At 49.6% G+C, this 17,680-nt stretch overlaps 1 protein-coding gene across 1 annotated transcript in view; it reads right to left on the reverse strand.

The window, feature by feature from the left end:
* DRC11L (dynein regulatory complex subunit 11 like) overlaps window positions 1-17,680 on the reverse strand; it is a 74,720-nt gene that overhangs the window by 30,122 nt on the left and 26,918 nt on the right. The window contains exon 5 of the mRNA XM_077808788.1: window positions 2,573-2,644. Coding sequence (XP_077664914.1) covers window positions 2,573-2,644 — 72 coding nt within the window. The remainder of the gene's footprint in view (window positions 1-2,572; window positions 2,645-17,680) is intronic.

Consider the following 17,680-nt stretch of genomic DNA (forward strand, 5'->3'; position numbering starts at 1 on the left):
GTCTTATTCTGTCCCCACTCCTGCAGGCCCCACTGTAGGGACAGGCCAGGGAGAGGCCTGGTCAGAGCTTTCAGTCCTGTGGGGCTTCGGGGCTGCAGAGCCATCCCTAGGCATCTATGGGGAGGCTGCCATAAAACGGAGCAGAGCCTGGGGCTGCTCTCTCGCTCACACGGGATCTGATTCAGCCACTGCAGCAGCAGAGTCTGGACAGTCTAGATGTGGCATAAACCCGCCTTTGCTCCATCTCCCCCTGAGCTGTGCCTGTCAGGAGACACAGCATAGGACCTGTCCCACTGGAGTTACACCAATGTAAAACCAGCCTCAGGGAGAACAGAATCTGGCCCAGTGGAGAAAGGTTAGGCTGCCAATGGGACCTTATCAGGGAGCACTTCTGAAGTTTGTTTGGAGCAAACAGAGGGAACTGGGAGATTACTATGCTGTGTTGGAGCCTTGGGACAATAACAATCTTGCAGCGCGAATTGGGGGGGGGATGATTCTTATACCATGAGGCTGCTCCCCAACTTCCCCCAGGGCAGGAGGTGCAGAGAGGGGAGGAACAGGGGCAAGGAGGGTATGCAGTATTCACGAGCGTGCCTGCCTGGGGCAGCACCCAGACACAGAGGGGCTCTGTGGATCCCACATCCCCTCAAACACTCAGGTCCATCCTGGTATTGATAGCCTGGGTGGGGCGGACGGGTTTCCCATATCCACTTAGACACCAGGGTGCATTTCGGTGCCACACGGTGGGGGATAAAGAGATTCCATAAGCCCTCAGACACTGGCGTCCGTCCCAGTCCTGATGGACCTGCCCTGAATGGGGAAAGGGGAGAAGAGAGCCTATAACCCCTCAGACACTGGGGTCTGTTCCAATCCTCATGGACCTGCCCTGAATGTGGGGAGGGGAGAAGAGATCCCATAAGTCCTCAGACACTGGGGTCCGTCCCACTCCTGATGGACCTGCTCTGAATGGAGAAAGGGGAGAAGAGATCCCATAACCCCTCACACACTGGGGTCCGTCCCAGTGCCATCATGATGGGGTGGGGGCAGGAGACCTCAGATCCTTGCAGACACTAGGGTCAGCGTCTGTTAGGCCTGGAATGACATTTGCTTGTCTGAAATGAAGCTGCCCCCGGCAGACATCCCAGGAGGTCATGGAGGTCGGGGTCCCTAGGGTTTGGGGGTAGCAGCCTGTCCCAGGCAGGACTGGCAAGGCTGCGGAGTGCAGGGTGCAGGTCACCCCCTGACAGCGCTCCCCCTCCCCCGCCTGACCCTGGTGCTGAGCAGCAGGAGTCTGTGGAAGTCACTCCGTCTCTCTCACCGCAGGCAGTGTAGCCGCGGCTGCACTTCATTAGGGGGTTCATATTTCACCCTAATGGCTTTCTCTGCGCTGAAGCCATCCATCACCAGCTCATTTCCCTGCGAGTGCCTTACTGCTCCTGCCTGCGCCATGTGGAACGGTTTCTAATGATGCACTAGAGCAGCGGCCCCCGCAGCACCGCCTCCTTGGGACCCAGCCCAGCGAGAGGGACACAGAGTGAGGCCGCACTGACAGCCGCTCTGGCCTATTCCCACCAGCCATGTACCCAGAGAGACAGACTGAGACCTGCAGGGCTTGCCCCCGACACACACCCAGGGGGAGACCAGCCATAAACTATCCCGACCCCATCCCTCAGCATTCCCACAAAGGGAGGGTGCAGTGGGACTCAAAACCTGCAAACTGAAGTTAGACAAATTCAGACTGGAAATAAGGTGTCAATTTTTGACAGCGAGGAGCTGGCAAATTGGATCCATTTCCCAAGGGACATGGCAGCTTCCCCATCACTGACCAGTTTTAAATCCCGATGGGATGTGTTTCTAACAGCTCTGCTCTAGGAATTATTGTGCAGCAGGTCTCTGACCCAGGTCAGACTAGATGGTCACAATGATCCCACAATGGTCTTGGAACCTGTGAAGCTATAGATCGGGAGCAGCTGCTGCAGCACGTTGTGTCTGCCCCCTCCTCAACATATCCAGAGCCTAGACACTGACCACAGAGATGTCCCGAGTACCGAGACTGCTCCCACCTAGAGTCAGCTGCATCCTGGGCCAGAGTAATGTGTATTGTTTGTGGGTACAATAAATAAATCATAGAATCATAGAATATCAGGGTTGGAAGGGACCTCAGTAGGTCATCTAGTCCAACCCCCTGCTCAAAAGCAGGACCCGTCCCCAATTAAATCATCCCAGCCAGGGCTTTGTTAAGCCTGACCTTAAAAACTTCTAAGGAAGGAGATTCCACCACCTCCCTAGGCAACGCATTCCAGTGTTTCACCACCCTCCTAGTGAAAAAGTTTTTCCTAATATCCAACCTAAACCTCCCCCACTGCAAATAACCTAATGAATATGAGGAGTGGGGCTTATATTGAGGTTGGGGAGAGAGTACTCGGGGCAATGCCACTGGGTGGGGGAGAGCACATGTTGAGATGGGTTGAGTGGGGAGGGACAGGTGGACAATGCAGCCAGGGCCATGTGTCAAGACTGGGCTCGGGGGGGCGGGGGGAAGGCACGCATTGAGAGCTAGGGAGGGACTAACCATCCCGATAAAAGTCATCTCCCTCTGTCTCTCCAGCTTAGTGCATCTGCGTTGCAGGCAGCCTTTCCAGACCTGTGGGGAGAAGGAACATAGGGATGTGAGAACCAGGACACAGAGCCATTCCTCCCAGTCACCGTGCTGCCAATCCCCGCCAGGATCCATGGGGCCAGGCACCTCCCTGCACAAGGCCCTCGTCCTGGAAGTCACACTCTCTGTGGGTGCAACCCTGAGACACCCTGTCACAGCTTTACTGGTGTGTGCTATACCTCGCTTGTAAGCCAGCCCCATGCTGTAGCTTTTTACCAGGGTGAGCCCTGGAGCCCTCTCAACTCTGAGACGGGGCCTGTTGGCTTCAGCTGTCCTGGTTCTCTTCCTGTGCTCTCAACAGCAAGTCCAACTGATTTCAAACTCCTTTTGATAGACTTTTACATCTTCAGTAAATATTTGTAGTGATTTAGTACAAGTCTTGCCCAAACAAAACAGCATTTTTTGCTGCAGTACAGTACTTAGAGACCCGGTTAGAATGGTGAGCAAAGTTTGCATCAGAGCCCAGTTCTGTGGAACCTTCTTGCCTGCTTTCCTGAGATTCCGTAAATCCGTCTCAGGGTGTGTCTACACAGGGGATTTAATCTGAAGAGTTTGATGTGCACCAGGTAACTCTCAGTACAGGAGCTTGTCACGGAGTCCCTGGGCAATACCCTGGAACTGCTCCCCATGAAGCCAGTCAGGACTCTGGGGCAGTTGCCTTTCTGTGAGCAGCCTGTCTTCAGGACACACAGCTCACACGGCTTCCACCTTCCTGGGTCTGACCTCGGAGCATTCAGCCTCCTGTGCCCCTCCGTGCGCTTCCCACAGCAAGTCCGCCCAGGCGGGGTCCTGGGGAAGCCAGAGGGTCCTGCCCCCCAACTCCGCAGTCAGACGTGACTCTCAGCCAGCCAGTAAAACAGAAGGTTTATTAGACGACAGGAACATGGTCTAAAATAGAGCTTGCAAGTGCAAAGAACAGGACCCCTCAGCTGGGTCCATTTTGGGAGGCAGTGAGCCAGACAACCACGTCTGCCCTTCACTCCATGTCCCCAGCCAGCCCCAAACTGAAACTCCCTCCAGCCCCTCCTCCTCTGGGCTTTGTTCCTTTCCCGGGCCAGGAGGTCACCTGATTCCTTTGTTCTCCAACTCTTTAGCTCTCACCTTGCAGCGGGGAAGGGCCAGGCCATCAGTTGCAAGGAAACAGGGTGTCGGCCATTCTCTGTGTCCAGACCGCTGCACACACCTGCCCTCTAGGGCTCTGCAGTGATCATACACCCTCATCCCACCCCCTAGAGACTTAAGAACTGCCTAGGGGAAACTGAGGCACCCCCACACTATTCAGAGGAACCATTAAGAACAGTCCCAGAGCTGCACTAATAGCATGCACCCAAAAAACCTGCTGAAAAAAAATTTTCAGTTTGCATCATGTGAACGTACGGCAGTCCACTTTTGTTGGACTTTCACACTGCAAATTGGGAAACTGAGGCAAAGGACACTGCCCAACCTACAGTGGGGTGGGTGTTCATATACGGTCACATGTTTTTGAATCATGGTTGTAGTGTTTCCCCAAATGAATGCAGTGTCCCCTTTTTCCTGTTCATAGAAATGTTCTTCTGTTAGTCGCAGCCTCAGTACTCACAACGGGGCCACTACTGCCATTAGAGGCATCCAGGGGCAGTGCTAAACTTTCCCAAATTATTGGGTGGGGCCTCGAGCTGGTTATGATTTGTATTGTTAAGAGGAACCTCTAGATATTGAACCCCACCCTTGTTGCAGCTGACTCCGCCTGGCAGAAGTGTTACAGATGGAACCCATATGACTATCACCCCCACCAGGGCAGAGAATTTAAAAACAAAAGCAGTTATTTCTCCACTGTGCTCTGAGGACTAGTGGACCCACCATGACAGGTTTACAGACCTAAATGCAGGAGGGTCCACAATGCTAGGATCTTTTGGACTGCAGTACTAGTCAAATTAGTGGAGAAAGAACTGCTTGCCCCCAGGTATTACTGGTGTGGAGGCTGGGCCAGGTATTCTGGGAGACGCAGCTTATCCCCTAATGCCCTGGCTAATGAAATCATACAGAAGGAAGGTACAGTTTCACCATCGCCTAAGTGGTTGCAGAATGGTACTCAAGTGTGCATTTGGCCGGAGATGGTACTCTTTATGGACTAGGTTCCACAATATTTGTGAGAGCCAAGGAGGGGAAGCCTTGCTGATGCGGGGGAGGCTGCGGTGTGAGACTTGCCAGCAAGGCAGCACACAGAGAACACATACACCTGTAGGAATGCTGGCAGAGACACCTATTGTTCATATTTTGAGCTCCATGCCTGAACACGTTAGCCCATGGGTAGGTGGGGACGCAGACAGTGAGAGCACGGAGGTATCACATGGGGGTAGCTGAAGTTCAGAGTTCCGTGTGTGCTTTTGTAAAACCCAATTAATTACTTCAGCTTTATTTAGAGGATTCTCTGGGTAAATGAAATGATGACCCATGATGGGTGCAACACTAACAACCTTCCGTGCACAACAAAATGGGAAGGGGAGGAGTTACAGGCCAGTATGTCCCCTGCCTCTGTCACTTGCCTCTGTCACTTGCTAGGCGAGCTTGAGAGGTGCAAACAGAGGCAATGAACGGGAGTTTCAGAGAGAGTTTGGAGAGGCTTTCCTTCCAGGTGCAGTGCTATGCATGATACCAAGATGACCAGCGATGGAACACTGGTAGTGACCTGCAACAGATGTGCCATGTTCTCTTTCCTGCCTGAAGGCAGAAAGGGTTTCATGAAGTGGCTATACTCACAGAAAAGATTCTTGGATTGGCAGGGCAACTTGGGATGTTACTGAGACTGAGAGAAGCTGAGGAGTTCCTATACAGCCAGCTTCATACCCCAAGTTCAAGGAAGAATGGATCTGGAGAGAGAGGAAGTCACAGAAGAGGCCTGGTGATTCATAGCCACCAGAGGCAGGAGGTTACAGCAGCTGGAGACAGAGGAGGATGTGACCACCAGAGAGCAGAGGACCAGGAGGAATTCCACATGGCTAGAAGTTTCAAATCAATACCAAGTCTGCAGCACGGAAACATTGGAAGATACCTCTCAATATCCAGCAGGTTCAAGGGAATATGGGACACACATATGGATGGCAGCTCAGCCCAACCTGTAAGAAAATGAAGCGTGCCTGCAAAGGGTTCTCCAACTGTCCAAGGAAAACAGACAATCATTGTTCAAGATTCAATACTCGGAAGAACCAAAAGAAAACGCTAAAGTACGCTAAGGTATGCTAAGGGCTGCATTAAGGAGGCTGTGTTGATGAGTATCTATCTGAGTGTTTGTTGTGAGGACAGTTTGACTGTGTGCTTGATTGGTTGTTTGAAAAGGGCGGGAACTGGGAGTGCTTTGTTCCAGGTGAGCCTTAAGTGGGCCTGACTGTATAAAAAGCTAGTCAGCTGCGAACCAGCTGAGCAGCGAACAGAAGGAGTTTGCCTGGGGAGAGCCCACTGAGGCTTACATCTTGCCGGATTCTCTGAGTAATTACTACAACTCCTGAGGAAGCTCATAGAAGGACGATAATATGGACGGGGGGTGTTCCGCTGTTGTGACCTGCACTGGATGTGCCATGTTTGTCTTTCTTCCACAGGACAGAAGCGACTTTGTCTGTACAAAGTGCAAGCTGGTCTCCATATTGGAAGAGAAGGTTCAAGGTCTGGAGCAACAGGTATCGACCCTGCGTTGCATAAGAGAAACTGAAGATTTCCTGGACAGGCGTCAGGATATGCTTCTACGGGCACAAGGTTCTGAAGATTCAGAGCAGGCTGCACATCGGGGACAGGAGGACGGTGAAGAAATTTGGCATCATGTGACCTCCAGAAGAAAAAAGAGGAACGTCCATGTACCAGCAACGCCAATACAGGTAAGTAACCATTCTCATGTTCTCTCCACAGGTCCTAAGGCGGAGAGTGGACCAAATGATACGTCTGAGGGAAGGAAGCAGGAGACTCCGCCGATTGGAAGGCATGAGATACACTGTCCTAGGGTTGGGGGTTCCACAACCACCACTCCCAAGAGAAGGAGACGGGTGGTGGTAGTCGGGGACTCTCTCCTCAGGGGGACTGAGTCATCTATCTGCCACCCTGTCCGGGAAAACCGAGAAGTCTGCTGCTTGCCAGGAGCTAAGATTCACGATGTGACGGAGAGACTGCCGAGACTCATCAAGCACTCGGATCGCTACCCCTTCCTGCTTCTCCATGTGGGCACCAATGATTTTTCTGCGGAAAAGGACCTAGGGGTGACAGTGGACGAGAAGCTGGATATGAGTCAACAGTGTGCCCTTGCTGCCAAGAAGGCCAATGGCATTTTGGGATGTATAAATAGGGGCATTGCCAGCAGATCGAGGGACGTGATCGTTCCCCTCTATTCGACATTGGTGAGGCCTCATCTGGAGTACTGTGTCCAGTTTTGGGCCCCACACTACAAGAAGGATGTGGAAAAATTGGAAAGAGTCCAGCGGAGGGCAACAAAAATGATTAGGGGACTGGAACACATGAGTTATGAGGAGAGGCTGAGGGAACTGGGATTGTTTAGTCTGCGGAAGAGAAGAATAAGGGGGGATTTGATAGCTGCTTTCAACTATCTGGAAGGGGGTTCCAAAGAGGATGGCTCTAGACTGTTCTCCGTGGTAGCAGATGACAGAACAAGGAGTAATGGTCTCAAGTTGCAGTGGGGGAGGTTTAGGTTGGATATTAGGAAAAACTTTTTCACTAGGAGGGTGGTGAAACACTGGAATGCGTTACCTAGGGAGGTGGTGGAATCTCCTTCCTTTGAAGTTTTTAAGGTCAGGCTTAACAAAGCCCTGGCTGGGATGATTTAATTGGGGATCGGTCCTGCTTTGAGCAGGGGTTTGGACTAGATGACCTCCTGAGGTCCCTTCCAACTCTGATATTCTATGATTCTAATATTCTGCAAGGGACAGGCAGACAACAGGACAGCATGCTGCCTTCCCAGTACCAAGACATGAGATGTTACTCTAAGATTGGACAGGCTTCTGAAGTCAACAGGCAGGGATCCATTGGTGATGGTTCATATCAGCACTAATGTCACTGCATTGCAGGATATCTCGCAGATAGCAAACGGGTTCAGGGAACTCGGAAGCGTGCTGAAGAAAAATGTTCAAGTGTTCTTCTCTGAAATCCTTCCTGTCCCACAAGTGAAGGAAGGCAGAAGGCAGAAGATTCCAGAAGTAAACCACAAGTTAAGTAAGTGGTATAGGGTGGAGGATTTTGGTTTTGTGGCACATTGGTTCACCTCGCACGGGAAGAGGGGACTATATAGCTTGATGGCCTCCATCTCAGTAGAAGGGGTCCAACCTCCTTGGAGACAGGCTCACTAGAGTAGTCAGGAGGAGGTTAAACTAATAGCAAATAGGAAGGGTAAAAAGAGGGAAGATCTGAGCACTCAGCACAAAATCAAGGTGTTGAGAACAAAACTAATCAAGGAGCCAAAGGACATGAAGAGAAGAAATTACTGAATTGCCTCTACACCAATGCTAGCAGCCTGGGTAACAAACAAGAGGAATTGAAATTGCTCATCTGTGAGCATAAGTTTGATCTACTTGGTATTGCTGAAACCTGGTGGGATGATTCGCACAATTGGAATGTTAAAAATCAATGGTTATAACCTACTTAGGAAGGATCAAGTGGGCAAAAGGGCAGGGGGAATGATCTCAATGTCAAAAATAGCATTCCCTGTTTCCGAATCAATGAAAACGAATGAAAAGAAAGAGCTTATGGATCAATGTCCTAAAATAAAGCACAGGATGGGGTATCAGATCACAAAATCGCACTAGGAAACATGATGAATGGTTCCTTACACAGGTATCTATAATATGTAGGGGGGGAAAGCTGCATGATCATGGGAGACTTCAATTTGAGTGAAGTACGCTGGAGGTCTCATGCTGGCAGTACTAAAATATCCTTGGGATTTCTAACCATTGTAGATGACAATTTCCTAATGCAAAAAGTGTTGCAGTCAACACGAGGGATTTCTTTATTAACCCTTGTCCTAACAGATAGAGAGGAACTGATCACAGGACTGAAAAGGAATGATAACACAGGTACATGTGAGCATGATTAGATCGCACTTGTACTGCGCCAGCGGAATAAAGTCCAGATCAGTACCCTATAGAGTTGGTGCTTTAATTGGGCCAGTTTCACAAAGCTGCTATGGGCTGGGGACCGAGCGGATCTGCAGCAGTTCTGCCAAAAAGGACCTGGGGGTGACAGTGGACGAGAAGTTGGATGAGAGTCAGCAGTGCGCCCTTGTTGCCAAGAAGCCTAATGGCATATTGGGCTGCATTCGTAGGAGCATTGCCTGCAGATCGAGGGAAGTGATTATTCCCCTCTGTTCGGTATGGGTGAGGCCACATCTGGAGTATTGCGTCCAGTTTTGGGGCCCCCACTACAGAAGGGATGTGGACAAATTGGGGATAATCCAGCAGAGGGCAACAAAAATTATTAGGGGGCTGGAGCACATGATTTATGAGGAGAGGCTGAGGGAACTGGGCTTATTTAGTCTGCAGAAGAGAAGAGTGAGGGGGGATTTGATAGTAGCCATGAATTATTGAAGGGGGGGTCCAAAGAGGATGGAGCTCGGCTATTCTCAGTGTTGGCAGATGACCAGACAAGGAGCAATGGTCTCAAGTTGCAGTGCGGGAGGTCTAGGTTGGATATTAGGAAAAACTATTTCACTAGGAGGGTGGTGAAGCACTGGAATGGGTTCCCTAGGGAGGTGGTGGAATCTCCTTCCTTAGAGGTTTTTAAGGCCCAGCTTGACAAAGCCCTGGCTGGGATGATTTAGTTGGGGTTGGTCCTGCTATGAGCAGGGGGTTGGACTAGATGACCTCCTGAGGTCTCTTCCAATCCTGATATTCTATAATTCTAAATCAACTGTGAAGAAGAATTTAATCAGAAAAATGTGAATTTTAATTTGGGAATCATGTAACAACAGTTTACTACATGCCCAAAAAGCCACAATCCCACAATTGAGGAAGAAGGCCATGCTGGTTTAAAAAAACCTACCTGATTTAGAAGGGAAGTGAAAGCAGCTGTAAAAAAATAAAATCTAACAAATGGAAGAGAGGGGAAGTTGATAGTAAATATAAATAAAAAGTTAGGAATTGTAGAAAATTGATAAGGGAAGCAAAGGGACACAAAGAGAACTCTATGGCTGGAAGAGTTAAGGGCAGAAAGAAGGAGTTTTTAAAATATATAAAGAAACAAGGAGAACCCCAACAATGGTATTGGTCTATTACTAGATGGAAACGGTAGAGCAAACGATGATAATGCAGAAAAGGCAGAAGAGTTCAATAAATATTTCTCTTCCATAGGCAACAGGTATAATAGGCCAGAGAAGGCTAAGCCATCCCTGGCATAGCCACTGCCACGGGACCCCGGATTGAGGGTTTTTACTTATTATTATGCACCAGGCATGTTCTGAAACAGCTGAGGAGGGGGTATCTGCTATTCAGCTTCCCACATGCATCAGTATCAACCTGGACTCCACAGAGATTACTAAAAAGAAAAGGAGTACTTGTGGCACCTTAGAGACTAACCAATTTATTTGAGCATAAGCTTTCGTGAGCTACAGCTCACTCCATCGGATGCATCCGATGAAGTGAGCTGTAGCTCACGAAAGCTTATGCTCAAATAAATTGGTTAGTCTCTAAGGTGCCACAAGTACTCCTTTTCTTTTTGTGATTACAGACTAACACGGCTGCTACTCTGAAACAGAGATTACTGATGAACCCAGGAAGCTGAGTAGTCCCGGAACCTGCATGGCACATATAAAAAGCTCAGTGTTCTTCCACTGCATGGCTGGGGGAGGCACTCCACCTTTCCCATTCTCTGGCTGGGGATTCTCCAGCAGTGGGAAGTGGGGCAGGGAGGGCTCAGGGCTCCAGCCACGGGGGATGACGTCTTATGCAGAAGGGGTGGGGCTGGGGAGGATAGCCTCACCGAAGGGGGTGTCCACCCACCGCCCATGTTCTGTTCTGTATTTGGAGAAAAAACAGATTATATAATCTCATCATATGCTGAAAACACACTGTCCATTCCACTCGTATCTCTAGTGACAGCCTCACAGAGCTCAATCTATTTAGTTTAACAAAGGGAAGACTAAGGAGTGACTTGACTAGAGTTTATAACTATCTACATGGGGAACAAATATTTAGTAATGGGCTGTTCAATCTAGCAGAGAAAGGTCTAACACAGGGGTCCTCAAACTGGGGGTCAGGACCCCTCGGGGGTCATGAGGTTAATACAGGGGGGAACACAAGCAGTCAGCCTCCACCCCAAACCCTGCTTTCTCTCCAGCATTTATAATGGTGTTAAATATATTTTAAAGTGTTTTTAATTTATGGAGGGGGGTGTCGCACTCAGAGGCTTGCTATGTGAAAGGGGTCACCAGTACAGAAGTTTGAGAACCACTGGTCTAATACGAGCCAATGGCTGAACGTTGGAGCTAGACAAATTCAGACTGGAAATAAGGTGTACATTTTTGACAGTAAGGATAATTAACCATTGGAACAATTTACCAAGGGTCATAGTGGATCCTCCATTACAGATACATTTTTAAATCAAGATTGGATGTTTTTCTAACTGATCTGCTCTAGGAATTATTTTGGGGCAGTTTCCTGGCCTGGGTGACAAGGGAGCTCGGGTGTCGCAAAGCTCAATACAGCTGGACTCCCAGGTGCAAGTGTTCTTAGTGCCCAGAGGTTGGATCTGAGAGGTGAATGGGAGTCGCTGAAAACCGTGTTGCAGAGATACAGAGGTTAGTAGTTGTTGCTGGTCACAATAGCCAGAATTATCCAGGGGCTCAAGAACATTTGAATTTGAGATAACTGGCTCTGTAGATATGGGGAAAGCAGTGGATGTGCCATGCCTTGACTTTAGCAAAGCTTTTGACAAGGTCTCCCACAGCATTCTTGCCAGCAAGTTAAAGAAGTATGGGCTGGATGAATGGACTACAAGGTGGATAGAAAGCTGGCTAGATTGTCAGGCTCAACAGGTAGTGATCAACGGCTCAATGTCTAGCTGGCAGCTGGTATCAAGCGGAGTGCCCCAGGAGTCAGTCCTTGGGCCAGTTTTGTTCAACATCTTTATTAATTATCTGGATGAGGGGATTAAATTGTACCCTCAGCAAGTTCACAGATGACACTAAAATCGGGGGAGAGGTAGATATGCTGGAGGGTAGGGATAGGGTCCAGAGTGACCAAGACAAATTGGAGGATTGGCCCAAAAGAAATCTGATGGGGTTCAACCAGGACAAGTGCAGAGTCCTGCACTTAGAACAGAAGAATCCCATGCACTGCTACAGGCTGGGGACCGACTGGCTAAGCAGCAGTTCTGCCGAAAAGGACCTGGGGATTACAGTGGACAAGAAGCTGGATATGAGTCAGCAGTGTGTCCGTGTTGCCAAGAAGGCCAATGGCATATTGGGCTGCATTAGTAGGAGCATTGCCAGCAGACCGAGGGAAGTGATTATGCCCCTCTATTCGGCACGGGTGTGGCCACACCTGGAGTGTTGCGTCCAGTTTTGGTCCCCCCACAACAGGAGGGATGTGGACAAATGGGAGAGTCCAGCAGAGGGCAACAAAAATGATTAGGGGGCTGGGGCACATGATTTACGAGGAGAGGCTGAGGGAACTGAGATTGTTTAGTCGGCAGAAGAGAAGAGTGAGGGGGGATTTGATAGCAGCCTTCAATTACCTGAAGGGGGGTTCCAAAGAGGATGGAGCTTGGCAGGTCTCAGTGGTGACAGATGACAGAACAAGAAGCAATGGACTCAAGTTGCAGTGCGGGAGGTCTAGGCTAGATATTAGGAAACACTATTTCACTAGGAGGGTGGTGAAGCACTGGAATGGGTTCCCTAGGGAGGTGGTGGAATCTCCATTCTTAGAGGTTTTTAAGGGTCAGGCTTGACAAAGCCCTGGCTGGGATGATTTAGTTGGGGATTGGTCCTGCTTTGAGCAGGGGGTTGGACGAGATTACCTCCTGAGGTCCGTTCCAACCCCGATATTCTATGATTCTATGAACATGACTGGATCCCAAATTATGGGCCTGCAGGGCCTGCTGGCCTAGTGGGAGCATGTTTTGCAGGAGGGCAATCTGGCTCAGGATCATGTCCATGAGTTGCCTCTGTATCTCTTTGTCTTTTTCCAAGCTTTTCTTTGCCAACCTAGTGAGGAGGACTTTAAACTAGTTTCAAAGGGGGTAGGTGGCAAAAGCCCATAGGTAAAAATAGAAAAAGGCAACCTTAACAGAGGGTATATGTTGGTGGGGGGGCATGGAAAATTACAATAGGATCATAGGAGAACAAGAAGGAAATCAGTGAAGGAGACAGCTCGATATTTTAGATGTTTATATGCAAATGCAAGGACTATGGGGAATAAAGAGGAAGAACTGGAAGTATTAGTACACAAGCTAAATTATGACTTAATTGGCATGATAGAGACTTGGTGGGATAAATCTCATAATTGGAATATTGGTATAGAGGGATATAGCTTGTTCAGGAGTGGCAGGCAGGAAAAAAAAGGCAAGTGGTGTTGCATTATATATCAAGAATATATACACTTGTTCTGAGGTCCAGAAGGAGGCAAAAGGCAGACCAGCTGAAAGTTGCTGGGTGAAGATAAAAAGGGGAGGGAGGAGGGAAACAGGGGCGATGTCATGGTAGGGGTCTACTGTAGAACAGCAAATCTGTACGAGGAGGTAGAGGAGGCATTTCTAGAACAAATAACAGAAATATCCCAAACCAAAAACCTGGTAGTAATGGGGGACTTAAACTACCTGTTGGAAAAGTAATACAGCAAAATGCAGAATTTCCAGTAAGTTCTTGGAACACACTGGGGACAACCTTTTGTTTCTTAAAGTGGAAGAAGTAACCAGGTGAACAGCCGTTTTAGACTTGATTCAGACGATCTGGGAAGAATTGGCAGCTTGGTGACTCTGGGCAGCTGGCCTGTAACTCCCGCTTTCCACAGCAAGCACAGGCTGCGGTGGTTGCTGTGAGCACAGGGTGATGATGGGCAGGTGGGGTAGCTACACCTCTGGGCAGTGAGGGGGGAGGAGAGGAAGGAGTAGTGCCTTTCTCCGCTCTTAGCCCTGCTCCCGGTGTGTGCTGGTCCCACTCGAACTGGCACTTGGGTTCACTGTGGCAAGCTCCCCACGCAGCCTGAACTGGCTGCTCGTGCCTCCTGACCCCTGGAACAATGGGCATGAGGCAGGGACTTGGGACTCAAACACACAAAGCCCCCAGCACTGATGCTCCCAGGACACCAAGGCCCCTGCACTCCCCACATTGCAGAGTGAACCCCACACCCAGCGGCCTGGCCAGGGCACCACTGGCCTAGAATGCTGTGCAGCATGACCACCCCACCCAGCTCAGCACAGGACTGCATGCCAGAGCGGGGCACACCCCTGGGCTGTGTTGTTGGGGACAGCTGCACCCTGATGGGATCCAGCCCTCAGGCTGCCTGCAAGCAGCTCAAGGAGAGGCAACCAACAAGGCCCAGGAGCCAAGCTGTGACTGCTGGGAGAGACAGGGCATGGAGGATGGGGCCCCAATCTGCCATGGGACCCAGAAGTCTGCAATACAACCCTAACCCTAACCCTAACCAACTGTGCCCACATATCTATTCAGGGGACACCATCACAGGGCCTAATAACATCAGCCACACTATCAGAGGCTCGTTCACCTGCACATCCACCAATGTGATATGTGCCAGCAATGCCCCTCTGCCATGTACATTGGTCAAACTGGACAGTCTCTACGTAAAAGAATAAATGGACACAAATCAGATGTCAAGAATTATAACATTCATAAACCAGTCGGAGAACACTTCAATCTCTCTGGTCACGCAATCACAGACATGAAGGTCGCTATCTTAAAACAAAAAAACTTCAAATCCAGACTCCAGCGAGAAACTGCTGAATTGGAATTCATTTGCAAATTGGATACTATTAATTTAGGCTTAAATAGAGACTGGGAGTGGCTAAATCATTATGCAAGGTAGCCTATTTCCCCTTGTTTTTTCCTACCCCCCCCCCAGACGTTCTGGTTTAACTTGGATTTAAACTTGGAGAGTTTGGATGAGCTATTGCCAGCAGGAGAGTGAGTTTGTGTGTGTGTGTGAGTCCCTGGGAAAAAAAAAAAGGGGGGGGGTGAGAAAGCCTGGATTTGTGCTGGACATGGCCCACCTTGATTACCATGCACATTGTAGGGAGAGTGGTCACTTTGGATGAGCTATTACCAGCAGGATAGTGAGTTTGTGTGTGTGTTTTTTGGAGGGGGGTGAGGGGGTGAGAGAACCTGGATTTGTTCAGGAAATGGCCCAACTTGATTATCATGCACATTGTGTAGAGAGTTGTCACTTTGGATGGGCTATTACCAGCAGGAGAGTGAATTTGTGTGTGGGTAGGGTGGAGGGTGAGAAAACCTGGATTTGTGCTGGAAATGGCCCAACTTGATGATCACTTTAGATAAGCTATTACCAGCAGGACAGTGGGGTGGGAGGAGGTATTGTTTCATATTCTCTGTGTGTATATAAAGTCTGCTGCAGTTTCCACGGTATGCATCCGATGAAGTGAGCTGTAGCTCACGAAAGCTCATGCTCAAATAAATTGGTTAGTCTCTAAGGTGCCACAAGTACTCCTTTTCTTTTTGCGAATACAGACTAACACGGCTGTTACTCTGAAACCTCTCCAGAACGTGTTCTCAGGCAGTCCAAGAGTGCCACCTCCAGGGCAGAGGCAAAACTGCAGCCATGAGAGATTTCCCCCACGGGGCATGTTCTCAGCCCTGGGACTGAAAGCAGGGAGCCAGAGTGGTAGGCGTGTTAGTCTGTATCAGCAGAAAGAACGAGGCGTTCTTGTGGTACCATAGAGACTAACAAATGTATTTGAGCATAAGCTTTCGTGGGCTGAAGCCCACTGTCACGGAGTGTGGGGGAATCCAGGTCCTGCACCCCTCTTCCTGGGATTCACTGAGACTCTCAGCCAGCCAGTAAAACGGAAGGTTTATTGGACAACAGGAACACGGTCTCAAACAGAGCTTGTGGGTACAACCAGGACCCCTCAGTCAAGTCCTTCTGGGGGAGCAGGGAGCTTAGACCCCAGCCCTCGAGTCCCCTGCGTTCCACCACCCAGCCTCAAACTGAAACTAAACCCCCCCAGCAGGCTCCCTCCTGCAGCCTCTGTTCACATTCCTGGGCAGAGGTGTTACCTCCCCCTCCCACTCCTGGCTCAGGTTACAGGCTCTCAGGTCTCCCATTGAAACTCCCCTGCCACATTCCCAGGTCAACACTCCCCCCTCCCTGCTGCGTCACACCCACTTCATCAGATGCATGTAGTGGAAAATACAGTAGATAGATAGATAGAGAACATGAAAAAATGGGGGTTGCCATACCAGCTCTAACAAGACCAATTGATTAAGGTGGGCTATTATCAGCAGGAAAAAAAAAACTTTTGTAGTGATAATTAGGATGGCCCATTTCAAACAGTTGACAAGAAGGTGTGAGTAACAAGTAGGGGGAAAATTAGCAAGGGGAAATAGTTTTTAGCTAGTCTAATGACTCATCCACTCCGAGTCTTTATTCGAGCCTAATTTAATGGTGTCCAGTCTGCAGATTAATTCCAGTTCTGCTGTTTCTCATTGGAGTCTGTTTCTGAAGTTTTTTTGTGGCATAATTGTGACTTTTAGGTCTGTAATTGAGTGTCCAGGGAGGTTGAAGTGTTCAACTGGTTTTTGAATGTTATAATTCTTGACGTCTGATTTGTGTCCATTTATTCTGTCCGGTTTGGCCAATGTACATGGCAGAGGGGCATTGCTGGCACATGGCATATATCACATTGGTAGATGTGCAGGTGAATGAGCCTCTGATAGTGTGGCTGATGTGATTAGGCCCTATGATGGTGTCCCCTGAATAGATATGTGGACACAGTTGGCAACGGGTTTGTTGCAAGGATAGGTTCCTGGGTTAGTGGTTCTGTTGTGTGGTGTGTGGTTGCTGGCGAGTATTTGCTTCAGGTTGGGGGGCTGTCTGTAGGCAAGGACTGGCCTGTCTCCCAAGATCTGTGAGAGTGAGGGATTGTCCTTTAGGATAGGTTGTAGATCCTTGATAATACGCTGGAGAGGTTTTAGTTAGGGGCTGAAGGTGACGACTAGTGGTGTTCTGTTACTTTCTTTGTTGGGCCTGTCCTGTAGCAGGTAATTTCTGGGTACTCTTCGGGCTCTGTCAATTTGTTTCTTCACTTCCGCAGGTGGGTATTGTAGTTGTAAGAACGCTTGATAGAGATCCTGTAAGTGTTTGTCTCTGTCTGAGGGGTTGGAGCAAATGCGGTTGTATCACGGAGCTTGGCTGTAGACAATGGATCGTGTGGTGTGGTCTGGGTGAAAGCTGGAGGCATGTAGGTAGGAATAGCGGTCAGTAGGTTTCCGGTATAAGGTGGTGTTTATGTGATCATCGCTTATTAGCACTGTAGAGTCCAGGAAGTGGATCTCTTGTGTGGACTGGTCCAGGCGGAGGTTGATGGTGGGATGGAAATCGTTGAAATCCTGGTGGAATTCCTCAAGGGCTTCTTTTCCATGGGTCCAGATGATGAAGATGTCATCAATATAGCGCAAGTAGAGTTGGGGCGTTAGGGGACGAGAGCTGAGGAAGCGTTGTTCTAAATCAGCCATAAAAATGTTGGCATACTGTGGGGCCATGCGGGTACCCATAGCAGTGCCGCTGGCTTGAAAGCAGGGAGTGTGGCTGGAGCCCAGAAGGGAGAAATGGGAATCACTAGGCAGTGGGGAGCACAGCTCAGATCTGATTTCTGGCTCCCCAGGCACCCAGCAGCCACCTGTTTGCTGGGTATCCTGTGCCCTCCGCCCCCACGCTCTGGTAGGGTTGCCAACTTTCTCATTGCACATAACTAAACACCCCTGCCCCGAGGCCACACCCCTTCTCTAAGGCCCCACCCATGCTCGCTCCATTTCCCCCTCACTCACTTACTTCCACCAGGCTGAGGCAGAGGGTTGGGGTG

Source organism: Eretmochelys imbricata, chromosome 2 (genome assembly GCF_965152235.1).
Source record: "Eretmochelys imbricata isolate rEreImb1 chromosome 2, rEreImb1.hap1, whole genome shotgun sequence".
Taxonomy (NCBI): Eukaryota; Metazoa; Chordata; order Testudines; family Cheloniidae; genus Eretmochelys; species Eretmochelys imbricata.